Here is a 26,610-nt window from a genome sequence, read left to right as displayed (position 1 = left end):
AATCTCTGCAATGGTAGATCATATGCATTTAGTAAGTGTGCACTCAATATAATAACATCACTGGTACTGCACTTTGCGAGATACTTTCATAGGAATTGTTTCATTCTGTTTTTACCACAACCTTATGAAATATGTAAAAGAGCCAGTTTGGGGCCCAATGTTACAGATGAGGAAGATGGGACCCAAGAGGGCACATCGCCTGCCCATGATTACAAGGTTGACAGGAGGTAGAAGCTGACCAGGAGCCCAGGACTTCACCCTGATTCCATGTCTCCTCATGATGCCAGAAATTCTCTAAGACCAGTTGGTGGGCTGGTGCTAGAGCATGAAGGAATTTTCAATAATCTCAAAGAGATTAGGAAAAAACAATAGATGGAGGTCTCGTTTTTCATAAAGCTAAGCTTACTTAGTTTTAAAAGCTATCCTTTATTCTGAGACTATGCCCTTTCTAATTTTGTGTAAAAATATTTGTTCTTTTAAGTGTTGCTGGGTGAGAACTGTTATTTGTTTGATGTATTAAAAGTTGTCAGGCCAGTCACCCCAAGCTTTTTGACATTTTACTGGTGTGCAAAATCCACAAAGACTGGGAAGCCCTGTGCAATACCACACCATATTTCTGGATAAATAAATGAATGGAAGCTGTGAGGCAACTTAAAGTCTTTATCCCACCAATTGACTTAGGAGAGAGGTGTCCAAACTAGAGAGATTAAATTGGAGAAGTCTGCATTCAGTTTCAAATTGGGTCAGTGTATCATCATTGAAAGGGGGCGTCAAGCAAAGTGTTGAGGACCTAAGAAAAGAGATCAGACTCCAAAGTAAGTGGACTGAGTTTCTTTTAGTGACTGTGCTCAGCAAGATGCCATTCTGATTTGTCATTTTCTTTGGCCAGCCTGATCACATACTCTGCTCACTTAAGGGAAATTGACCTCAGAAACAATGTCCTGGGAGAGATGGCTGCTGCTGACATACTTGAAGCACTGAGAGCCAGAAAGACAGGTACAGAGTGTGGTTTGTGTTCCCTTCCACTTGTCCATATCTACTCACCCCTAAATGCTATATTGCTCATAGCCTGCTCTACTTTTTTCATCAAATAACTGGCCTGAGCTATGTGATGACCAGGAGCACTGTCATAAGCCACCTACCCTTATGTCCATTTACTCCATGATTTGCACAGAGTTCAAGAACTTTTCTGATGTCATTGGTTGTCTTTGACCTAAGCACAGTAGTCTCCCCTTATGCATGGGGAACATGTTCCAAGATCCCCAGTGGATGCCTGAAACTGCAGATAGGACCAAACTGTACATATACTGTGGGGTTTTTTTTCCTATACAAGCATACTTATGAGAGTTTAACTTATAAATGGGCACAGTAAGAGATTAACAATAATAAATAGTAATCTAGAATACTTATGACAGTATACTATAATAAAAATTGGTGAATGTGGTCTCTCTCTCAAAATATCTTACTGCACCGTACTCGCTCTTCTTCTTGTGATGATGAACAATGACAAAACCTGCATGAGGAGATGAAGGGAGGGGAATGACACCATGGCACTATGGTACTACTGACCTTCTGATGATTCCGCAGAAGGAAGACCATCTGCTTCCTGACCATGGGTAACAGGAGCTGTGGAAAGAGAAAACACAGATTAGGGGTGGGCTGCTGCAAGCAATATTATCTGAGGGACCCTCTCCTATTCTCTATTCTCCCCCGCAACCCAACCTGCAGATATTTTTCCAGACAGCAATTGGAAAACTCAATCAACATCCCTACAAGATTCTGACTCGCTTGCTGGACCGTCAAAGATTGCTTAATTGTGATTGACATCAGGAGAGTATGAATGGTCCCTTATGACCATGTTATCCTTTGAAAATGAGAGAATCACCTATGGAATGAGTTATTTATTTAACATGGGCTAACCCTGCCCTCCTGCTTTCATTAATATGCATGACCAGAATTAACGATAGCCGTTCTCATTGCTGATAGAGAGAAGATGAGGAAGGTGGCATTTCCAATAAAGCTCAGGGTCACCTGGGTGGCTCAGTGGGTTGAGCCTCTGCCTTCAGCTGAGGTCATGTTCTTTCAGGGTCCTGGGATGGAGCCCCGCATTGGGTTCTCTGCTCAGCAGGGAGCCTGCTTCTCCCTCTCTCTGCCTACTTGTGATCTCTCTCCCTCTCTCTGTCAAATAAATAAATAAATAAACAAACGGGGGAGAGACTTATATAAGACTGATAAATCACAAACCCGTACGCTTGAAACCAGTAATATATGTTAATTAATTGAATGTGAATTTTTAAAAAGGCAAGGAAGAGGGACGCCTGGGTGGCTCAGTTGGTTGGACCACTGCCTTCAGCTCAGGTCATGATCCCGGAGTCCCGGGATCAAGTCCTGAATCAGGCTCCCAGCTCCATGGGGAGTCTGCTTCTCCCTCTGACCTTCTCCTCGCTCATGCTCTCTCTCATTGTCTCTCTCTCTCAAATAAATAAATAAAATCTTAAAAAAAAAAAAAAGGCAAGGAAGAAATTTTGTCATTATCTGGCAAGTTACATAGAGAGAATTAAGTAGTAAAAGCATTGGATTGGTCTTTATCATTTCTTTGATTAAATGACTTTAGAGACATGGCATAGTTTTAGATTGCATTTTTTTTTCTAACAATGCCAGGTTTGTTTGTTTGTTTTAAGATTTTATTTATTTGACAGACAGAAATCACAAGTAGGCAAGCAGAGAGAGAGGGGAAGGCAGGCTCCCTGAAGAGCAGAGAGCCCAACTCGGGGCTCGATCCCAGGACCCTGGGATCATGACCTGAGCCAAAGGCAGAGGCTTTAACCCACTGAGCCACCCAGGGGCCCCCTAACACTGGCAGTTTTAAAGAGAAGAATTATAACATTACTGTCTACTGTGTTGCCATTTTTAAACTAAAACCACTGCATCATCATTTCTTCACAGCCAACCAAATGATCCCAAGATTTTTGAACTATCCCTTTATTTTGGAGAAACAGAACATCTACTTCTAGTCTACTTCAGTTGAATTCAAATGCAATGGAATTACTGCTCTAAAATGAATTTAAATTAGACTTTAAGCTCAATAGGCTGAAAGCAGGTTAGTGATTTCATTTGATTTTCCTTAGCACCGTGGTCACTTTCTCACCATACCCTGTGGTGGAAGACTTTATTAACGGCTGCAGGCAATTTTCAGTCATTACTGTAGTGAGTGCTAATGATGGACAGTCTCAGCTGATTTGACAGAAAATGGTTTTCATCAAGTACTTATTTGGGGCTTGCTTAGTAAATGGTTCAATTTGTGTGAATGGGGAAGATGATTATGAAATACCCACCTGAAAATATAGTTTCTCGTTTAAAAAGCATTTAAAAACAATGTATAGTTCAGAAAAGCATTTCTCCCCCAAATATGGTAGTATAATTCATGAGTAGCTTGAATGCATCCACATTTTGAACCAAAATAATTATGGCATGTTTCTGATGGAACACTTAAGATCATTAGTTTGAACACCAAGAAAGACTCTTCAAAATGGAGTTAGCTGATTGGATTCTACAGGGAAATCTCTTGCCATTTAGCCTTAATGGCATCCTTTTAAACATTAAAAGCAATTAGTAATATCAGTGATTATAGAACTAATGTTCTTCTTTTGATTGCTTATGTGTTCTTATAATTTGCAAGTTAACAGGCTAATTTCTAATCCTGATTCTATTTCTTTCATTAAATCCAAATTAACAGCACAAAGACATTTATTTGTCTACCAGGGAATTCTTAATGAACTACCTTTAATGATGGAAAACACACACATAATGAAAGCTTTCGCAGAAACATCAGCAAAGTCACTTGTTTTTTTTTTTTTTTTAAGATTTTATTTATTTATCTGAGAGAAAAAGACATAGCGACAGAGGTAGCAAGAGAGGGCACGAGTGTGGTGGAGAGGGAGAAGCAGGTTCTCTGCTGAGCGGGGAGCACAATGAGGGGCTCAATCCCAGGACCCTGAGATCATGACCTCAGCCAAAGGCAGACGCTTAAGTGACCAAGCCACACAAGCACCCAGCAACCTCACTTGTTACCAATTAAAAAAAAAAAAAAAAAAGTTTAGCAGAGGGAAAAACTGCTGTTTACATTTTATAGGGTTGCTTTTTTAATTTAAAAGAAAAAACCAGGGCGCCTGGGTGGCTCAGTGGGTTAAGCCGCTGCCTTCGGCTCAGGTCATGATCTCGGGGTCCTGGGATCGAGTCCCACATCGGGCTCTCTGCTCTGCAGGGAGCGTGCTTCCTCCTCTCTCTCTCTGTCTGCCTCTCTGCCTACTTGTGATCTCTCTCTGTCAAATAAATAAATAAAATCTTTAAAAGAAATAAAAATTAAAAAATAAAAGAAAAAACCAGGGCGCCTGGGTGGCTCAGTGGGTTAAGCCGCTGCCTTCGGCTCAGGTCATGATCTCAGGATCTCTGCTCAGCAGGGAGCCTGCTTCCTCCTCTCTCTCTGCCTGCCTCTCTGCCTACTTGTGTTCTGTCAAATAAATAAAAATTTAAAAAATCTTTAAAAAAAGAAAAGAAAAGAAAAAACCAATGGAAGACTTCAGGATCAATTCATTTATCCATTCTTATTTATTTATTTCAACATTAATTTATTAAGTGCTGTAGAACAAGGCAAAGGGGGCCCACAGTGATCACTGAGCCAAATGCAAACAGGCTCATTAAATGACCTGGCTTGAAAGAGCCATAGGCACTAGCTGACCTATTATAAACAGGCACAGGTCCTAAAATTTAAATAAAGGGACAATTCCGTAGTTCCTTGCCTCCCCACTCTGCCCTGTAACTGTGGCCCCTCACCACCGCCTCATAGCAGACAGTCCTTTGCTGTCCTGTCCACCACTTTTATCTCTTTTATTCTACCTTCGGTGAATTCTTTCACCATCTGTGTTGCCAGCCTCCACCCAACCAGAGCACCCAATCGGGACACCCCACAAATGCCAGGCCTTGTTTGAGTTGAGCAGTGACTCCCTGCTTTCATGGATCTGACTTCCTAGTGGATGACAGACGGTAAACCAACTATATAGAGAAGTGAAATATATATTATTGTATATCATTTGGAGATCATACTTAAGGGAAAAAATAAAGCAAGAAAGGGAGATAAAGCATGTATGTCAGGGGATGGGGAGTTTAGTTGAGGTAGCCAGAGAAGACTGTATTAAGAAGAAACATTTAAGTAAAGACAGGAAGGTGTGCGGGAGCAAGCCACATAGATATCTGGGAAAAGAGCAGTCCAGGTAAGCAGAGCAGCAGGTGCAAAGGTTTATGGCAGGAGACCAGCTGATGTGTTCTATTTTTTTTGTAAAGATTTTATCTATTTATTTATTTATTTTAAACAGTTTTATTTATTTATTTATTTATTTATTTATTTATTTATTTATTTGACAGACAGAGATCACAAGTAGGCAGAGAGGCAGGCAGAGAGAGAGGAGGAAGCAGGCTCCCTGCCACGCAGAGAGCCCGATGCAGGGCTCGATCCCAGGACCCTGGGGTCATGACCTGAGCTGAAGGCAGAGCCTTTAACCCACTGAGCCACCCAGGCACCCCAAGATTTTATTTGACAGAGAGTGATCACAAGTAGGCGAAAAGGCAGGCAGAGAGAGAAAGAGGAGGAAGCAGTTCCCTGCCACGCAGAGAGTTCGATGCAGGGTTCAATCCCAGGACCCTGAGATCATAACCTGAGCTGAAGGCAGAGGCTTAACCCACTGAGCCACCCAGTCACCCCAGCTAGTGTGTTCTAAAGCCAGCGTGGAAGCCAGTATGGCTGGAGTGGAATGAGAAAGAATGGGAGGGTCATAGGACAAACAAATTCCAAGAAGCAAGCATGGAGAGCAGGGGGCCCTTCCTAGGCAATTATGAGGACCGTGGTTTTTAACTTTACTGAGATGGAAAAGCATTGGAGAATTTTGAGAGGAGACCAGATCTGACCCACATCTTAACAGGATTACTCCAGGTCTAAGTTGAAAACAGATTTGAGAAGAAGGTAAAAGAAGGAAGACCAGTTAGGGAGTGGTCTCTGGAAAAATTAAACAGAGCCTTTCAGCAGACCCAGGACAGGCAGCATAGCGGAGACTGAGGATGGAATAAGCTAAAAAGAGAAGGATTAGGGAAAATTCTACACACTGAACACTTGGGACTCAGCCTTTACCATTGCCTGAGCCACCTTTGTCTGCCCTGCTTCTGGAGGCTCATAGCCATATAGAAGACTGGGGTCTTCTTTTTATTTATTAACTTATTTATTTTGAGAGAAGCATGCACAAGAGAGCAAGTGTGGGGGGGGGGGGTAGGCAGAGAGAGAGGGGGAGAGATTATCTCAAGCCAGCTCCATGCCCAGCATGGAGCCCGACACAGGACTTAATCTCACAACCCTGAGATCATGACCTGAGCCAAAATCAAGAGTCAGATGCTTAACTGTCTGAGCCACCCAGGCGCCTCTGGGGTATTCTTTGATAAACGGAGTAGCCCCAGAGAAAGGAACAACAGATGCTGACCCCTGGCCATGCCCTCTTCATTCAAAGAAGCCCAGCAGGGAAGCAAGCCCTACTCAGACAGAGGAGCTTCCCGTCAGCCATTGACTGTGAACAAAAACCTGAGAATCTCCAGACACTTCACGCAAGTCTTCAACATAGGAAACCAAGCCTGAAACACAGAGACAAAGAGAACTCTGAAGATACAGAGACAATACAGAAAATTTTTTAAAAAAATAAAGAAAGAAAGAAAAGAAATTAGTTAAAACTTCTCCAGGAAACAGAAGAGAATGCATCTGTAAAACAACAGGATGCTAGGAAAAAAGAATAATTGGAAAAATAAGAAAAAGCTCTTGGCAAATAAAAATGATAGCCAAAATAAAAATTTCAAAACCAACTGTGAAGGATGAAGTCAAGCAAGTCTTTAAAAAATAGAACGAAAAATTGGTGAGACTATATGAGACAGGGTCAATCTGTGAACGCCAGCATTTAACTCATAGTTCAGAAGGAGAGACCAGAGAAAAGCAGGGAGAGGCCATCGTCAAATAATTGTCAAATACATCAGGAACTTTCCCTGAACGAACAGACATAAATCTGCATGTTGAAAGAGCCCACTGAGTGCCCAGCAACAGTGAATGATAAATGCTATTTCACCATGGCATTCAGAACACTAGGAACAAAGGGGAGAATCCAACAACTTACAGCTAAATACCGTGTATTCTATACAAAGGACTGGGACTCAGAAGGACATCAGATTTCTGACCGGACGCTAGAAACTATGGGAGGCTGACATGACAACTCTGTGAGAGCTCTATACATTTCCAACTCCTAACCAAGTATGAGGATGAAATAAAGATGTCTTTAGTGCACAAGAACTCAAACTGTGTGCCTCCTGTTTCCTAGGAAGCTCCCTGAGAACACATTTGAGCAAAATAAGAGTAAACCACAAAGATGAAGAATGGAGAATCCTGAAATCAGGAGAACCAGTACAGAAAATTGGAAAGGGAATCCCAGATGATGTTTGAGGGTCAGAATGAGTCCAAATTGGAGCCAGAAAATAGAACACTCCAGAAAGGAGGGACACTGCAATAAAAACTGAATAGAGCATTGGGCATACTTAAGTATTTTGCAAGAAATATGGGTGTATGGCAAAGAAAAGAAATTGGGGGAAATTCTTAGAATAGGTACACAGAAAACAGTGCAAAGGAAAAAGACAATTATTAACTCAGAAGAAAGTCATGTAAGTGGGGCACCTGGCTGGCTCAGTAAGTACAGTGTGTGACTCCTGATCTTGGAGTTGTACATTCAAGCTGGGTATAAAGATTACTTAAAAATAATCTTAAAAAAAAAGTTATATAAGAAAGGGAAATACTGTGAACAAAATGTATATGACCATACCAGTCAATACACCAAGTGTTGATTTAACTAAAAATTGTGCAATATCACTATTGGGAGGTTTGGTGAGAGGAAGTGATAGCAGTCAATATATAAAATTTTTACTGGAGGGGCTCCTGGGTGGCTCAGTTGTTAACTGTCTGCCTTTGGCTTAGGTCATGGTCCCAGAGTCCTGGGATCAAGCCCTGCTTTGCGGAAAGCCTGCTACACCCTCTCCCACTCCCCCTTCCTGTGTTCCTTCTGTCACTGTCTCTCTCTCTCTGTCAAATAAATAAATAAAGTCTTAAAAATAAATAAATAAAATAAATTTTTACTGGAAATGTCAATAATATAAAATAATTTGTTTGAAATAGGCAGTAAATCTCATGAAAAACAGATGAGTGAGTTAAAAGTGGTTGTCTCTGGAAAAAAAGACTGGGGATGTTGAGGCAAAAGGCAAGGGTCTGTCGCTTTTCATTATAAACTTTTTAGCCCTGTTTAATTTTTTAGCTATAAGTATGCATTACTTTGTTTATATTTTAAGAGAATTGAAAACTTGATAGCTTTCTACCATGTGATTTATGGTTATGTAATTCCATGTCAATATCTAAAACCATCTTTTTAAAAAGATTTTATTTGAGAGAGAGAGAGCGAGCGCACTAGTGGGGTAGGGGCAGAGAGACAAGCAGACTCCCCACTGAGTGTGGAGCCTGACTTGGGGCTCAATCCCAGGACCCTGAGGTCATGACCTGAGTTAAAGGCAAATGCTTAACCCACTGAGCCACCCAGGGAGTCCAATATCTAATACTATCTTAAGTCACCTTAGCTTCCACCAAGGAGTTGGAGGCCTCACACACTCTATAGAATGTTTATGAATGGCTAGAGTTTCATAAAGAAGTGAAAAAGATGACCAGAAGTATGGTGTTAGGGAACATGACTGTCTTTTGTGGGTGTGGCTGTCGCATAACTCCTCTGAGACCTCCAGCAGGCCCCAATACCACACTACTGGCCCCCTGTCAGGTGGTTTCCAGCCCCCAACACTCCTCACAGCCTGAGCATCTCCCTCCCGACTGTCACAGTGGTCAAGACTTTGGGCCTTGTTTTCTTTTTGAAATTCCTGTCTTCCTCTACATTTGAACCTGTCTTCGTTTTTTCAACTCTGAGCTTTGTTTTTCTCCCTGACTATGGTTTCTTCCTATTTGCTGTTGAATTCTGCCTCAGTTAGAGGTGCTATTTGGCTACCTGGAACAGGACCAGATATAGGGGCTTCATCAGCTAGCAGAGGACTGAGCCGGTGTAGACCCGTCCTGGCATCATGCCTTTCTCTTTCTCCACCATCAGCCTTAGCAGATGGTTTATATCCTCATAGCTGTAGGTGGCTGCTTCACTGCAAGCCTCCCGTCTTCATTCCAGACCAGAAGAAGGAAGGGACAAGGAGAAAGTACTGGTACCTCTATGAGGAAGTCTCAGAAATCCCCCAGCACACCTATGCTTATTTCCAGCTGGTCAGAAGCACGTCACATACCCATCCCTAATTTTTAGCTTGGCACATTGCTACCCTAAGAAAAATCTGAGCTCTGTTAGAAAATAAGTTCAGAAAAGATATTAGTCAGGAAATTACAAGTACTTGGCTCAAGCTCCTTTAGATTATGATCAATAGGTCAGCTGGTCTACACCAGACCTGGCCAAAGGCCTTTGAAGCCAGTAACCCCTCCAGAGTGGCCCAAGTGAGACACCAGGGTCTTTATTAGACATTCCACATGCCCCTCAAGTCACCTAGCAGACCTCTATCTGTATAACCTTCTGCTCTATAAGGAATCACGGAAGACACTGGGGCAAAATTAGACCCAGGAAACATGAGTGCTTCTCAATCTAGGCACAGCCCTGGGAGACTATTGCCTTAAATTTTATTACGGCCCGGCCCCACCCTGAAGTATCAGAGCAATGTTTCCCCCACAACCACGCCTTTTTTGTGTGATGACCCACAGGAATGACCCTTGGACTAGAATGATCACACCAAGTACCAGTAAGTACTGCTCACCGGAGGAAAACATCCAAATAGCGCTTATCTTCCAGGCACATATGTACCACCCAAGTCCTCAGTGACACAGTTTCTGGCCCTTTCTAAGTCCTGAAATTATGAGCTATATTGTCTTACACCCCCAGGTCACTTACCCATTTTCATCCATCTTACCCTCCACTACCCTTTACTGCGCCCAGCCTGATTTTTTTTCCCACATCCCTACAACCATTTTCATATTTCAACTTCAACTGATCCTTTGGAGGGTCAGGCAGTACTATTTTTAAATACTTATTTATAGTACATGCAGTACTATATTTAAGGTTCTTATTTTTCCTCTCCACCATATTTCCTACTTACCTTCCTGCTTCTGGCTTCTTCCTGGTGTATCCTGACCCCCAAAAACTACAGCCTGGGGCCCCTGGGGCCCTGCAGGCAGGACCCGGCCATCTGCCTGGATGAGAAACAAGAAGGGGGAGAAGGGCAAGTGCCATGGGAAATAACAGAAGGATGGGTTGACACAGGCTCTGTGAATGGCATGCTAGGTATTTGAGTCTTATTATTCTGATCCCAGTTTTGATGTGTGGGAGTAAGTTTCCCACACACCACCAAGCAATTCCCAAATACTAGCTGGGTGGCCTACAGTTCAACTCCATTCTGACCCTACCTACCAGGAGCTTAGCATCAGATTCCACAGGTTAAGGGCTCAGTCCCACAAGACTGTCCCCTCCCTACCACCACCACATCGGACATCAATAGCAAGTCCATATTGCTACCTGGGCTTCTGACTGACTGGCCATAAAGCTGAGATTCTCATGAGCCCCTCCTTGGGTTTGATTAATTGGCTAGAATGGCTATAATGACCCAGGAAACCATGATTGGCTGGGTTATCATAAAGGATACAAATCAATAGACAGATGAAGAGATACCGAGGGTGAGGTCTTGAACAAAGCAGCTCTGTCCTCATGGAGTTTGGAGCCCAGCATGGTGGCACCTGGAAGGATTCCAGGCTTCCCAACCGGGAAGCTCTTAGAATCCCATCCTTCAGATTTTTATGGAGGCTTTATTACGTAGGCATGGATGATTAAATCATTGGCCAATGGTGATTGATTCAACCTCCGGCCCCTTTCCCCTCCCCGGACAATCAGGGTTAGAGAAAGCTCTAACATTCCCTCTATGGTTGGTTTCCCTGGCAACCAGCCCCATCCTTAGGTGCTGTCCAAAAGTCTCCTCATTAACATAAACTCAGGTGTGGTGGAAAGGGGCTTGTTAAGAATTACGAGGCATCCATTTCAACTTTACCGCTCTAAGGCATTTTAAGGAACTGAGAACAAGGGACCAAATATTATATTTAAGTTTTCTTTTTTTTTTTTTTTAGATTTTATTTATTTATTTGACAGAGAGAGATCACAAGTAGGCAGAGAGGCAGGCAGAGAGAGAGAGAGAGAGAGAGAGGAGGAAGCAGGCTCCCCGCTGAGCAGAAAGCCTGATGCGGGACTCGATCCCAGGACCCTGAGATCATGACCTGAGCCGAAGGCAGTGGCTTAACCCACTGAGCCACCCAGGTGCCCTTAATATTTAAGTTTTATTTAAAAAAAAAAAATCCAGTGGAGTTAACATGAAGTGTTCTATTAGCTTCAAGTGTACATTACTCAGTGTTCATCGTGGTAAGTATACTCTAAACCCCATCACCTGTTTTACCCATCCCCCACACACACCTAAGAGACCAAAAGACGCTCCCATTTCTCTTATTGATCAGGAAATTCCAAAGGTGTGGGAACCAGGAACCCTGGACAAAGACCAAATATATATGGGAAATCTGAATAATCCAAATATATATTTCCTAGAAATCACAATATTGCTGGATTGTATTGGAAAATCAATGAGAAATCTTGGTTTCAAGTGCTACAAGACCAACATAAACTGATCTAAGTACACACACACCAAACTGTTGACCCATAATATTACTAGAAGTCCAGGGGTGGTTCTAGCTACAGATCCAGCTGGATTTAACGGTTCAAGTAACGCTACCTACCTTCCTCTCCTGGAAGTTCTGCTTGTGCTAACTTCATTCTCAGGCAGATAAAGCAATAAAGCAATATAGTCTGCTTGTGCTGACTTTATTCCCACACAGTGGCATTTTGGGCAGCACAGGCCATAAGTTTACATTGTACCAGTTTAATCTCAAGAAAGCGCCTTTCTCCTGATTTCACAGGACCATCATGAGTCACATGCACACCTGTTAACCAATTGCTGTGTCAGGGAGAGTAAATCCGCTAATTCACCAGATCCGGGTTATGTGCCCATCCACCCCTGGAGCACAGGGGAGTGGAACCCCAAAGTAAACTCAAGATTCTGTTCCAGAAAGAAGCTAAAATAAATGCAAGCTGGACAAGTAAAACCAAGAGAGGTCCAGTGAAGATGAAGAGTCAGTAAAGTATTAGAGGTGATGAATGACAAGATAAGAGTTTCACTTTCAGATGATTAATCTGGAAGTAGATTGCAGGATGGATTTGGGGGGCGGGGAAGTCTGAAGCGATGAAGACCAGTTGGAAGACTTCTACAATTACCCAGGTTAACATGTGAATTTAGGAATGGGAAAGAAAGGACTGGAATGAGAAGTTATTATAGAAATAAATTGTTATGGATCACTCACATCAAGAAGATATAGGCAAAAGGTATTAGGTGAGAGGAAAGTTGCCCAGTTCATAAGAATGTGGGAGAATGCCCCTCTCAGAAGCTAAAACCCAATCCATCAAATGGAGTTGTGAGATATCCTACTGATTTACTACTATGTTCTTCCCCTCTCAGGTAAACTCCCAGTCTTAAAAATTACAGTCACTCCTCAAATGTCTTCTGATACCTTCAGATCTATTTGGAAAAATAGCAGGAAATCTAGGATTACCAGTAAAAAGAAGAAGAAGGTATGCTCTTGGATGTCTGTGTCTGTGAGTTGCATCCACCAGGGGAGTTTGTGGATGGACCCTGGGCACTAAATTGGGGTAGTTGCCAACCCCAGCAGATTTTGCACTTGATAAAATCATGAGAATTTTGGTTCTAGGTAACAGTATCCCAAACCATCAGTCTATTCTAATGGATGATTGTATCAAAGGACAAGTAGTAGGAAAAAACATAGTTCCCTCAAAGGTTGGTGCAAACCTTGTCTCCTCTCTTCAACTTTTCCACCCTCCCCTCCCCCCACAATCCTGGTACCTGTTAGCTTATTGTGGATTTGAAATGGTGAATTTACCTGAACTATTTATGAAACATGTGGGATCTATTAGGTGGTAGTGCTTTATATATGTTCACTCTCTATTGTATGAAGTTGAACTTCCTTTTTTCTTTTTATAATTTATGAATGTTGTGTTCATTATTTCACAGGGTAAAAACTGAATATGGACGCTCTATATCTTTATGGATGCTCTCTGTTTCCATGGCCAACTGGACATGTGTAGAAAGATCTTGATTATTCTATAAGAAGAGTTTTCACTGGAGGGGCACATGGGTGGCTCAGTGGGTTAAGCCTCTGCCTTAGGCTCAGGTCATGATCTCAGTGTCCTGGATTTGAGCCCTGTCAGGCTCTCTGCTCAGCGGGAAGCTTGCTTCTTCCTCTCTCTCACTCTCTGCCTGCCTCTCTGCCTCTTGCGATCTCTGTCTGTCAAATAAATAAACAAAATCTTTAAAAAAAAAATAAGAGTTTTCACTGGAGCCAAGCCCCTTTAATGTTATAAAATTTGAAGACTAATTTATGAAAGTTCAAAGTAGTGTTAACCCTATTATGCTCGTCATTTTCTAAAATGTGGGTTTCCCAGTTGGCCTTAGTGAAAATAGGTAGAATTCTTCTCTGGTGCTTCTTATGTGCATGTGAAATGTAAAAGTTGAAGGAAGTCATGATCTTTATCTAAGAAACATTTTTCTTTCATGAGTATATTTATAGTTGAGAAAAATAAGAGTATTTGGACATAACCACTTTCTGAAAGATGACATCCCCCCAAATGGGGATCTTCCACAAATGAGGAAACTTCTAATCACTTTAATCACTGCCCCCTCCACCCCAAATGAAGATGTCTGGTTGACTGATGTATGGATGATAAATTGGATTAGCTGAAAGTTATATGCCATGACAATATGTTGCAGGGATGGAAAGTGTGGACTGGGGAAAGAAATGGGCTGGAATTCTCTGTGGAAAACTGCTGCTTTCCAGGTGTGTGACATTGGCCAACTCAGTTAACCTCACTGAGCCTCAGTTCTCCCTGATAAGATACAGATAGAATAGCACCCGTCTTGTATGGTGAGCCCTGAGTGAGATGACACATGTCAAGCATTTTTGGACAATATTGTTTCATAGTAGTACATGCTCAAATATAAATATTAGTGGCAGTTATTGTTGATGTTAGAATTGAGTGACTCCAGTTATTTCACTTGGAAAAGCTACACAAGAAAGATAAAAAAGAAGAAGAAAAGACTTAAGACCTTTCCATTTTGAAGTAAAAAAAAAAAACAACCCCCACAAAAAGCCAGTCTGTTGGGGTGCCTGGCTGGCACAGTCAGTAGAAATGTGACTCTTGATCTCAATGTTGTGAGTTCAAGCCCCACGTTGGGTGTGGAGCCTACTCAAAATAAAAAGTAAAAAAAAGACCTGGGGTGCCTGGGTGGCTCAGTGGGTTAAAGCCTCTGCCTTTGGCTCAGGTTATGATCTCAGGGTCCTGGGATCGAGCCCCGCATTGGGCTCTCTGCTCAGGGGAGCCTGCTTCCTCCTCTCTCTCTGCCTGCTTCTCTGCCTGCTTGTGATCTCTGTCTGTCAAATGAATAAATAAAATCTTAAAAAAAAAAAAGACCTGTACCCCTGAAACAAATAATACATTATATGTTAATAAAAAATAAAGAAATGAATGTATATTTTTTTAAAAAGCAAGACTGTCATTCATATTATGTACAAATCAAGTTCTGGCAAATCTGTGGAACCAAACTATCTGTGAAAGTGAGGATGTTTATAGTAAATTGTGTTCAGCCTTTAATATCTTATTATCTAGCTAGGAAGACAGGATCCTCGCATGTTAAAAATAAACAATAACAGAGTATGAGAATTGAAATAATATAAAGTCTTCAGAACTTGTATATGCAATGTATGAGGCCTCCTGAGAAACTGTACCTGCTTTAAAAAAAAAAAAAAAAAAGGACCTTTTTGAAATTTGCCCCAGACATCCTCTCTGTGGGAGTGTAAAATCTGTGTGCCTCTTTACAAGTCTTTTGACATGGTCTATCAAAGTGAAAAATACATAACTTTTGACCTAGGTATTTGAGAAATTTATTTTACAAATGTTCTCTCACACATGTGTAAGCAAATACTTATAATGATGTTTAATGCAGAACTGTTTGTTATACATTGGAAACAGCTTAACATCTCTCAAAGGAATCTCGGGGAAATAAATCACAGGGAATGTGTGTGGTGTAATACCATGCAGCATCAAGAATAATGTGGATAAGGGAGGGCTTCTGTGGAAAGCTATCCTACTCATACTATTAAACGAAAAGAGCACCTGGCTGGCTCAGTCAGTGGAGCAGCCAACTCTTGACCTCAGGACCGGGAGTTTGAGCCTCATGTTGGGTGTGGAGATTACTTATAAAAAAAAAATTTTTTTTAAAGCAGGCTAGAGAATAATGTGTGTAATAAAAAAACTCATATGAAGATGCATTGATTTAATATGAGCCAGCAGGGTGCCTGGGTGGCTCAGTGGGTTAAAGCCTCTGCCTTTGGCTCCAGTCATGATCCCAGGGTCCTGGGATGGAGCCCCACATTGGGCTCTCCGCTCAGCGGGGTGCCAGCTTCCTCCTTTCTCTCTCTCTGCCTGCCTCTCTGCCTACTTGTGATCGCTATCTGTCAAATAAATAATAAATAAAATCTTTAAAAAAAAATAATATGAGCCAGCAATCCCATTTCTGGGTGTATACCCAAAAGAACTGAAAGCAGGATTATGAAGAGATATTTGTATACTTGAGTTCACAGTGACGTTATTCACAATATTCAAAAGGTGCAAGCAACCCTGATGTCCACTGACAGATAAACGGATAAGCAAAGTGTGGTCTATCCACACAGTGCAGTATTATTTGGCCTTAAAAAGGAAGGAAATTCTGACACATGCTGCAACACAGATGAAACTCCAAGGCACTGTGCTAAAGTGAAATAAAACAGTTACAAAAAGACAAATACTGAATGATTCTACTTATAGGAGGTACCTAGGGTAATCAAACTCAGAAACAAAGAGTGCTGGTTGCCGGGAAAGGGGAGATAGAAAGTATAGTTTTGGTTTTGGAAAATGAAATAGTTCTGGAAAGTGTTTGCATAACAATGTAAATGTCCTGGGGTACCTGGGTGTCTTAGTCAGTTAGGCATCTGACTCTTGAATTCAGCTCAAGCCTTGTTCTCAGGGTCATGAGTCCAAGCCCCGTGTTGGGCTCCATGCTGGGTGTGGAGCCCACTTTAAAACAAAACAAAACAAAACACAAAAACAACATAAATACACTTAACACTACTGAATTCCGCACTAAAAATGGTGGCAAACTTCATTATGTATATTTTATCGCAATTAAAAATTTTTAGGGGCACCTGACTGGCTCAGTCAGTAGAGCCTGTGACTCTTAATCTCAGGGTTGTAAGTTGGAGCCCCACCTTGGGTGTAGAGATTACTTAAAAGTAAAATCTTAAAAAAAAATTTTTAATGATTGTAATGTGTCTGTTTGTATATATGTAGAAACTTCTGAGAGTATTAACAATACTTGCTTTTTTTCATTGCATACACATTTTACTATTTTAACATTTTTATAATTTATGAGCTGTCAATTTTAAAAACTTGAAATTATTCAATAAACATCAGTAGCAGCACTTTTTCCTTGCTATGTGCCCCAGTGCCAAAAGAGTGGAAGAAACACAGTAAGTTCCGTGATTTCCTGGAAATATTAGAATATATATTGGCAAAGAGCAAAGTTTTCTCTAAGCGCAGCTGCTAATCCAGCTAGAGCAGGTAGGGAAAGTTCTGTCCAGTTTCAGAGATGTTGAAGTGTGACAAGAAGAGGCATCCTCGGGGCGCCTGGGTGGCTCAGTGGATTAAGCCGCTGCCTTCGGCTCAGGTCATGATCTCAGTGTCCTGGGATTGAGCCCTGCATCGGGCTCTTTGCTCAGCGGGAGCCTGCTTCCTCCTCTCTCTCTGCCTGACTCTCTGCCTACTTGTGATCTTTCTCTCTGTCAAAATAAATTAAAAAAAAAAAAAAAAAAAAAAAAAGAGGCATCCTCTAGGCTTTCATCCTTTCATCTGACTTTCCTTTTCTCTTTCAAACTGGCCAGTTCCCAACAACTTGAAGTGCATTTTCTCCTCGTCTGGTTCCAGCCTTCCTCCTTTATTAGATATCTCACATTTAGAACCATCTCTATAGTCAGATGTGTGGTCATTTAATATGAACAGAACATGTTCATCTGGGTTTGTCCATAGGAATTTTATCTGGCTCTTCGAGTTAGTGCAGTGAGATTGACATCCGCCACCAGTACAGCTGCTCTGCTCTGGCTGACAGCTTGGACAGGTGTGCTCTCTTCACTCATATCCTGGGCTTGAGGGCCTCCCATGAGGAGTCTAGTCTCTTCCGTGAGGCTTTTCCTCATGGCATCAGTCCTCAGGGATATTTCTGTCCCTCACATCACTGAATATTCCACTCAACAAGCAGCGCACATAGCATCTAGGCAAATGTGACCCTGTGTCCATATTTCTATTTTTACATTTGTATGCATGCTTGTCCTCTGCCCAACTGCTTAAGTTTGGTTAGCCTCCATCCAGCACCAGGCCTGGCGTGAGGACACGAGGGGAGGCTTGGAGTCCCAAACCCGACACTACAGGTGTCCACCACTAGGTGGTGGTGGTAATCAGTCATCTCCCTAGGCATTCCGTGCCTCAACTTTCTTACCGTTTAAAAATGATGTTGTCTGCTTTGCTTGAGAAAACAGAAGAACATGACCCCAGGCCAGCAATAGAACCCAGGTTTTATAATTGTCACCGTCACATAATAGCGGTGTTACTCGTACATATAAAAGGAGGTGGTTAAACTACATCAGAGGTTCTCAGAGCGTGGGCCCCTGAGTTCTAGGCATCCTTTCAGGGGACCAACAGGTCGGAACTATTTGCATGCCAACATTCGGAGCTATTTCCCTCTCCTCACTCTTTAGGAGTGTACAGGGGAGTTTTCCAGAAGCTACATTATATGCGGCACCATCGGTCTAATAACTTGTAATGAGTTTATTACTGTTACTTTTAAAATTTAGATCTTTCTCTCAAGGTAAATTTCTTAAAAAGCAAACATCTACATCTTTCATAAAGGCTTTTGAAGATCCTCTAGTTTTTAAGTTTAACGGAGTGCAAAGTTTGAGAACCACTGAACCAGGTTTCTCAGAAGACCTTGGGAGGTCAGACGTTTCCTAGATACGGAGGACAGGGGATCTTGCATAGATACGGTCCCGGCTCTGATTGAGTTTATGGGGGAGGGAGGGAGCGGTAACAGTTTTAGTAACAGGATAATTTGAGAGAGTGGTAAGTTTCCCGAAAGCACACAGCAGGTCACCTGGTGCCTGCGTAGAGCGCTCCCGGGCGCGGGAGAGGAACACTGAGCACCGAAGCGTCCAGGCTTCACACCGGAAGCGCCCTAAAGGCCTTCAGCATTTCTCCAGCGAGCTGGGATGTGCGGGGTGGACAAGCGGCCTGGCGCTAGCGTCAAATGACGTCACTGGGCCGCGCCAGCCAATCGGAGCGGCCCCGTCGTAGGCGCCGCGGCGGCCCGTGGCCTGCAGGCGGCGCTGTGGCCCGCCGGGCGGCCCCACGGAGCCGCCATAGCCGCCCGCCTCCCGCGACTTAACGTCTCCGCTGCCGGCTCCGCGTCGCCGCCATGGCCGACGTGGAAGACGGCGAGGAACCCTGCGCCCTGTCCTCTCACTCCGGGAGCGCAGGCTCAAAGTCGGGAGGCGACAAAATGTTCTCTCTCAAAAAGTGGAACGCGGTGGCTATGTGGAGCTGGGACGTGGAGTGCGATACGTGCGCCATCTGCAGGGTCCAGGTGATGGGTAAGCGCTACAAGCGAGGCCGGGGCCCCGCTCCGGCCTCCGCCGGGCCGACTTGGAGTGGGGGACGGGGGAAGAAGGCTCCGAGAGACTCGGGTTGGCTGGAGTGGGGGCAGGGGTGCCGGGGCTAACCGTGCTGCAGCCGGCCTGAGGGCTGCTGCCGCCGCGGGGGGCTCCGCGGGCGTCCGGCGCCGGGAGCTGGTCTTACAGCGAGAGAAACGGATTGTGAGCCCAGGAATTGAGGTAATTTCAGGTGGTGATGGGTGTGGCCAAGGAAATAAAACTGGGTCATTTGTTGGCAGCTAGGAGAAACCACTCGGGTTGGTGTGGCCCGCTCCGTCTCCCAAACCACACCGCAGAGGGGGTCAGAGTAAAGGCCCGGACTAAGGAGGGCACTTTAATGATTGTGGTCACACACCGAAGTGATGCTCTGGAGTCGTCCTCCACAAAAACGACACCCTCAGTCCGCTCCTGAGAGGCGAAGGGAAGAAAAGCGTTCTAGCCGTTGCATTTTTGGATTAGCTCCTGATGTTCCGCAGTCTTTTTGAAATCTGCATGCCTCAGGATGGGTCAGATGGCACTCCCCTGTCTTGAAGGGGACACAGTGTGGTTCAGGAGTGTTTAAGGTTCGCGGGAATTGAAGAATGTAAGCCTTTTATTCAGAAACATGAAACTTCATCTCATTCTGGCCCCTCCCTATCTCAGGATGCCATTTCCTGAAGAAGATCTGACTTGCTCTGTGTCAGGCCTTTGTGGAGAACCCTCTTGTACAAATAAAATCTTAACTTCTTTCTGTGACATTTCCGATCAAAATACTGGACCAAGTGAAACCTGGCAGAGCAGCTTCATCCTGTTATATTTTATATGCTCTCTGTTTTAAGATCTCAGACCACCTTGAAAAAGAGATGTTACCTAAATACAAGTTACATTTTTAAATAAAGCATTTAAAATACTGAGGGAGTATTTCAGTGTTTCTTGGGGTAGGTGGAAAAAAAACTGAGGTTCTGTAGTTTGGAGACTTTGTGTTTTGCTCTGAAAAAATGAGAATTGGAGAAAATAAACACAATTACTATCTCAAGGGATGAAATTTAAACCTACCAGAATCCAGAGATTCTCAATTTACACTCTCTATTAGTACACTGGTTTTTTTTTTTATTCATAAAGCTTGTTTCAAAGAGGATTAACAAAAATGGGATTAAAATATTTTTTATTTCTTACTTTTGAAAGAACTTGATTTCAGACGTGATCCACTTATTTTTGAATTAGGTCTTAAAAGTACCTAGTTTACTGGCCTGCAGTAAAGCCTCCTTACCCCACCCCTTATTCAAACTACAGTCATAATTTCCAGTTTGTGTGCCATTGTTAACTTATCCAGACAATTTAATCTTTTCTTCTTTTGCAAGACAAGCTTTGCTAAATATTTTATCCTCAAAATTTTCTTTAGTTTAAAAAGAAGAGTGGTTCGAGAAAGTGTGTTTTATATTTTCCCCAAAGAAAAGTTTTATATTTGTAAGTAGAAATACAGAATTCAGAGTAATGGTTGAAATCTTGCAACAAATAAGCTTTACTGGGATATTTAGAGTAAGTCAAAGTATGGCTATAAATGGTTCACATTAATATTAACATTCTAATTATAGCCAGTATTCTGCTACCGTGGATTATTTTTGCAGATTTACAGTGGCTGTCCTTTGAGTTCAGGAGAGTATTCTGGACTAAACCTCTGTATTTTGTTTATGAGGTGTTAAAATCCATTTAGTGGTCAGGTGGCAGCAGAAGGAAGTTTGTTTTTCAGACTTCCCAAGCTTACCCTAGCAGCATCATTCTAAAAGGTGTTACTGATATTGCACTCCTTAGAAATGTTCTGTTTTAGATCTTACAAATATCATGAAAAGAATTTTTTTTATTTTATCTAAAAATTTAGGGATTTTTAGATTTAGGTTGGGTTTTGATAATGAGTCTAAAAGCGCAATCAAAATCGTAATCCAGAGATTTCTCGATTGTGCAAAGGATCCCACTTAATTCTATTTCCTTAACATTTCAAATTCATTTCTTACACCTAAATGATTTATTATAACTTCTTGATCCAAGATTTGCCTGTCAGCCTGTTCTGATGTGGTTAACACTCTCTTCTTTGGTTTCCGCTCTTCTCCCTTCGTTCTGAAAGGGGCAGATGGCAGTGACCCAAGTGTTGAAGAAGAGGAATATAGGTCTGCTAGTTCTGTTGAGTTCTAAAGAGCTGGAGGAACCCTTCATGGCTATTTATGTTAACTTGGACATTTGACATACCTTTTGGAGTCTTGTTTTCCTAATTTGTGAAAGAGGTAGTTGGGGTCACAGACTATAATTCTATGATTATACAGAACCAGAGCCATGTCTTCACCCTTATATCATGATCCTTATGATATTTAGTTGTTTGCCTGCCTATCTCCCCATTTCCTGGTGAGTCCAGGGACCCAGACTCCATCATTTTGGTGTCCCCAGTGCATAACTCCTTATACAGAGTAGATACTCAGTAATTGTGGGATTGAAGAAAGCCTCAGGAGGCAATAGTTGTTTTTAATCCACATCGAAGAGGCCAGGGTGGTGTGTTTTTTTAGGGTAAGAGCATGCAGAGAGGAGCAAACAAATGCCTGAGCATAATCCAGTGTAAGAAGAGGAGCAGGCTTCAACTCCACTGTGTATCTATTTTTACAGAATTCTTTTTCTCCAATTTATGTTAAAATAATTTTTTTTTCTTTTGGTTTGAATTTCCTTTTACCCTTCTTGGACTCCTCTTTCAGCTAGTGAATGAATCTATTTTTGGGGGTCCTAATATTTTATATTCTCTCCTTCATGAAGCAGATAGTAGAGTGAATTTGGAAAACTTCTAGTATACCCTTTAGGTTCCCATTCCTAGAATTTACTCCCAAATAAATTATTAAAATATTTTGCCATTGTTGGATAAACGCTTTGGACTCAGACATATTCATAAAGGGAGGATTTCTTTTCCTTTGCTTTGCTTTCTTTCTCCTTTTCTTTCCTTCTTTCTTTTTTTTTTTTTTTTTTTTTTTGAAGAATTTATTTTTTATTTATATGACAGACAGAAATCACAAGTAGGCAGAGAGAGAGGAAGGGAAGCAGGCTCCCCACCAAGCAGAGAGCCTGATGCAGGGCTCCATCCCAGGTGCCCCTTTTTCTTTCCTTTTTTTAAAGATTTATTTATTTGTGAGAGAGAGAGAGAGAAAGAAAAAGAGCAGGAGAGCACAAGTGGTAGAGAAGGAAAAGGAGGCTCCCCATCGAGCAGGGTGCCTGATGCCCCAGGACCCTGGGATCATGACCTGAGCTGAAGGCAGACACTTAAATCAGCTGAGCCACCCAGGAGCCCCAAGGGAGCATTTTCTTTAAAAAAGAAAAAAAAAAAAAGAGACGCCTGGGTGACTCAGTTGGTTAAGCAGCTGCCTTCGGCTCAGGTCATGATCCCAGCGTTCTGGGATCGAGTCCCACCTACATCAGGCTCCTTGCTCGGCAGGGAGCCTGCTTCTCCCTCTGCCTCTGCCTGCCATTCTGTCTGCCTGTGCTCACTCTCTCTCCCTCTCTCTCTCTCTGATACATAAATAAAATCTTTAAAAAAAGAAAAAAAAGAGACAACATAGTATTTAAGAGATTCTTTAAAAATTAATATTTTAATTTTTGTATAGATCATATAGTCACATAATTCAGAATTTTAAGAAAATACACAATGAAAACTCCTTCCCACCATCCCCTCTTTGGTAGACTTTATTACTAGTTACTTGGTATTCTTCTGGTGTTTCTTTATGTGTGTATAAGCAAATACCAATATATATGCATGGCTTACCTAAAATGGTATCTTGAAAATAAACTGCCCTTAAGGTTGATCTATGTGATCATGCCCAGTGAGTCTATATGAACTTCTAATATATAATGGAGTATGGCATATTTTTCTGTAGTGATTGCATGCACTTTGGGGACATGTTTTCATTGGAGCTTGGGAAAATAGAGGGTTTGTAACCCTTGTGAAATTGCTCCTGGTCATAAGTAAATAAGTAGAGTGCCTTGTATTTTATTCATCTTTAAACAGTTATATTCAGATGAGAAATTAATAATATGGGTCTCTTATCTCCATCTCTAACCCTTTGGGCTTTTATTTGACTTTGAAGTGTCTGGGTTTTAAAAATTGCATTCTGAGCATCAGAATGAGAATTGCTATTTGTTTATTTTTAGATGCCTGTCTTAGATGTCAAGCTGAAAACAAACAAGAGGATTGTGTTGGTATGTTGTAATTTCATTCTCTTGCTTTTCCAACTGAAGGTTTTCTCTCAGTGGGGATGTTTGAATTTGCAATTAAGATTGACTTTATCAATACACAAAAACAAATTGTAAAGCAGTGATCCATTATTAATATAAAATGTTTTGGTTCTCTAAAGGCCTTAATGGAATTAATCTACAAGTCCTTTTATTTCCTGTAATTAAGAATTGATTACATATTCTAGATGTGGGTATAATAAATATTTCATATTCTAAAAAGAAATCATTCTTTTCTATTAGGAAAATTATGAAGTAAGGAATTTGCCAAAACATCTTAAATTTAACTGTATTATAGGTCAGATTTTGTAGGGTTTTATTCTAATAAAGCACTTCAGTTTTCAGTACTCTTATGATATAATATTTAACTTTTCAACTAACAGAAAAAATTTTAAATCTCAAGATTTTTTTCCAATATAGTTTATATATGGAAATCTATTAAATCTTGTTAATAGTCTGGGACTATAAAAGTTATCTTAGGCTAAACGGTTTTAAGCAGTTCAAAAGTTCTTATGTCCTAGATCTTGAAGTCATCACTTCTAGATTGCTATATATAAAAGCTTTTCTGAAGATGAAAGGTTAACTTTGTACTTTGTGTTTGCATGGTTTACATACAGCATCTTAATAATGATTTATGTCGTATTTATTAAATCCTGTTTTTTCATCCTGAAACACTTAGAATGTTTCCTATTCCCTATAGCTAATTTTCATAAGAAGATGTAGGTTTTTTTCATGTTTTTTTTTTTTTTTCCTTCTATTTCTTTCATTGTTCTGTTATGATGTAGGTTAAGGAAGTGACAAATAAAACCCACATTTGAAACTGTATTTCAGATTATGGGTGACTTCCCTTGGTTTAAAAAATACTAACAGAAATTGTGAGGTTCAGGCCACCTTTCTTTGACCACAGAGAGACCTATCTCTCTTTCCAGCCACCCACTTTGAAAAGTTAATGTATTTGTCACATCAGGAATTGCACTGCTTATGGATGACTTAACACAGTTCATCACTACTTTTGGAAAATAACTCACTAGATGTACGCAAAGCATGGCATCTATTTATAATAGACTACTATGAACTGAAAACATTTAAAACTCATTATCTTGCTAAATCAAAATCAGGAGACTGTTTCTTAATAAAGTAAAACTCAAAAGGTTTCCAGGTCAGTGTATGACTGAGAAGTTCTGGGATCTAAGGAAGGCTCAAGTTCTTTAATCTCTTCAGGAAGACAGCATGTGGAGCTGTGTAGGGGCTGGGGGCCACCACATCCCCCACAGATTCTAAACAATGATGGAAAGTCCCCTAATCACAGCGCCTCATCTCACTTCTTAAGTGTAATTTACACAGGTAAGTTTTTATTTCTTCATAGGTAGAAAAAATGTTGACCAATTAGCCATCATGCCTCAAGATAACGAACCATGATTATTTGTCATAATATAAAATAACCTATGATTTGAGTTCAGTAATTTAACTTAAAATATGTAATGTTAGATAATCTTTTTTTTTTTTTTTCTCCTTTCAGTGGTCTGGGGAGAATGTAATCATTCCTTTCACAACTGCTGCATGTCCCTGTGGGTGAAACAGAACAATCGCTGCCCTCTCTGCCAGCAGGATTGGGTGGTCCAAAGAATCGGCAAATGAGAGTGGTGGAAGGCTTTCTTAGTGCATTCGTTTTGAGCCCTGGTGGATCATGTTATCAAGTGCCCTACAAAGGCCAGGACACTCCAGGGAACTAATTCTTCAAGTAGGAGGAGATGGCTCTGTGGTCTTTTGGTACTCATCAGAGGCATAGTTCGGCATTTTGTTAGTTTTATTTTCAGAAATTCTCTACAATTAAGAAGATAATTTATTAAAGATGGTCTTTCCTACCTCTGTGGTATGTGTCACACACACTGCTTAGAAGTGCTTTAAAGGAGGAGAGAGCTACAAATTGAATGACTTCATAATTTACTTACTGATATCCAAGGGGCTGTGGAAGCAGTTCCATTCGGAAGAGAACTTGTTGCATGTTTATAGTCGATCAGTTAAAAAAAAAAAAAAGACAATGTTACAGTAACAAATAAAGTGCAGTTTTAAACCCAATTCTTATCCTCAATTTGTTCCTGATATTTATTTTTGGCGGGAGGGGGTGATTCATGAACTCTTTATTTGATACAATGAAAATTTTAAGTTTGGACCAGTGAACAGGGTAAATAAAATTTAACCTTTGGGCATATGCAATTTCAGTTGTCTTTCAAGCTATCATCCTCTGTCTTGGGCTCATCAAGAAAACCTAAATTTACATTCACCTCACTGCTCAGTCACTGGACGATAAAGAACAGAAGTATTTTCAAGTTCTGGTCAGATTATGTTGTAATTAAACTGTGTTTTGGGTGGAATGTTAATGAGGGGAAATGTTTACCACTGTAGCATTGGATCAAAAAGTTTATTTTATTACACAATGTTTTAATAAATGGTTTATGCTGTTTATTTAATTTGAATTGTCATTATTACAATTTTACATACAACCTTAAACTTCATGTTAATAAACTAATATGGTAACTGAATGATTTTACTTAATTTGAAAAAATATTCATATACTCTTACTTGGTAAAAAATAAAACTTAAAGTTTATTACCTGGGAAAATTAAGTGTGAGAATATACTTAAATTTTATTAAACTCATTCACATTTAAGGGAGATTATTTGGCAACAGATAATGGGCCACAAGTTTATTTTGAATTTTTCCATGATAAAGGTCACAGCTATGAATTTCAAAAACTAAAGTCTTGGGGCACCTGGGTGGCTCAGTTGTTTAAGCCTCTGCTTTCTGCCTGGGTCATGATCTCGATGTCCTGGGATCGAGCCCTGCATCGGGCTCTCTGCTCAGCCGGGAGCCTGCTTCCCCCTCTCTCTGCCTACTTGTGATCTCTCTTTTCTGTGTCAAGTAAATAAATAAAATCTTTCAAATAAAAACTGAAGTCTTAAAAACTTTATCATTCATTTCTGCAGTTTGTCAGTCTGAATCTTATATCTAAGGAATGTGAATACACAAAAGAATGTTAAAAACTAGAATTCATAGGCTTTCATAGTGGCTACTATTAATCTGATTTCTCCAGAAGTTAATTGCTTTATTATGTATTTTTTCATAGTTCACTGAAAAACTTATTACATGTAGGGGTAAGCATTTTTTTAAATCATATAATATCAAGAGTAATACTATCAACATGATTTATTGACATTCATGATGACCTAGATTACTTGGCTGGATTTTTGGTCAAGCATTTTTTTTTTTAATTTTAAGGTTTTTTGTGTGTGTGTTTTGTTTGTTTTTTGAGAAAA

The 26,610-nt window shown here is 41.0% G+C and overlaps 2 protein-coding genes across 6 annotated transcripts in view; both read left to right on the top strand.

Moving 5' to 3' along the window:
* LOC131825061 (uncharacterized) overlaps positions 1 to 15,765 on the top strand; it is a 49,047-nt gene extending 33,282 nt beyond the window's left edge. For 3 of the 4 annotated variants that reach the window (XM_059163905.1, XM_059163904.1, XM_059163906.1), the window contains 3 exons: positions 890 to 996; positions 12,706 to 12,818; positions 13,276 to 15,765. In XM_059163905.1, coding sequence (XP_059019888.1) covers positions 890 to 996; positions 12,706 to 12,818; positions 13,276 to 13,287 — 232 coding nt within the window. In that variant the 3' untranslated portion in view covers positions 13,288 to 15,765. Of the gene's footprint in view, positions 1 to 889; positions 997 to 12,705; positions 12,819 to 13,275 lie in introns of those variants that run through there. The other variant, XM_059163907.1, reaches the window with a different exon arrangement.
* Positions 15,766 to 18,720: 2,955 nt separating this feature from the next.
* Positions 18,721 to 25,764, top strand: RNF7 (ring finger protein 7). Of its 2 annotated transcripts, none has more exons than XM_059163903.1 (3): positions 18,721 to 18,987; positions 23,213 to 23,260; positions 24,813 to 25,764. In XM_059163903.1, the coding sequence occupies exons 1-3, from the start codon at positions 18,820 to 18,822 to the stop codon at positions 24,867 to 24,869; spliced, it is 273 nt and encodes a 90-aa protein (XP_059019886.1). In that variant the 5' UTR covers positions 18,721 to 18,819; the 3' UTR covers positions 24,870 to 25,764. The 2 variants fall into 2 exon arrangements, with proteins under 2 accessions (XP_059019886.1, XP_059019885.1); XM_059163902.1 differs by having other exon boundaries at positions 18,729 to 18,994.
* The last annotated feature ends 846 nt before the right edge of the window (positions 25,765 to 26,610 follow it).

Source organism: Mustela lutreola, chromosome 2 (assembly GCF_030435805.1).
Source record: "Mustela lutreola isolate mMusLut2 chromosome 2, mMusLut2.pri, whole genome shotgun sequence".
Lineage (NCBI taxonomy): Eukaryota > Metazoa > Chordata > Mammalia > Carnivora > Mustelidae > Mustela > Mustela lutreola.
The sequence above is the reverse complement of the archived record's forward strand: the minus strand, read 5'-3'. Positions and strand labels throughout refer to the sequence as shown.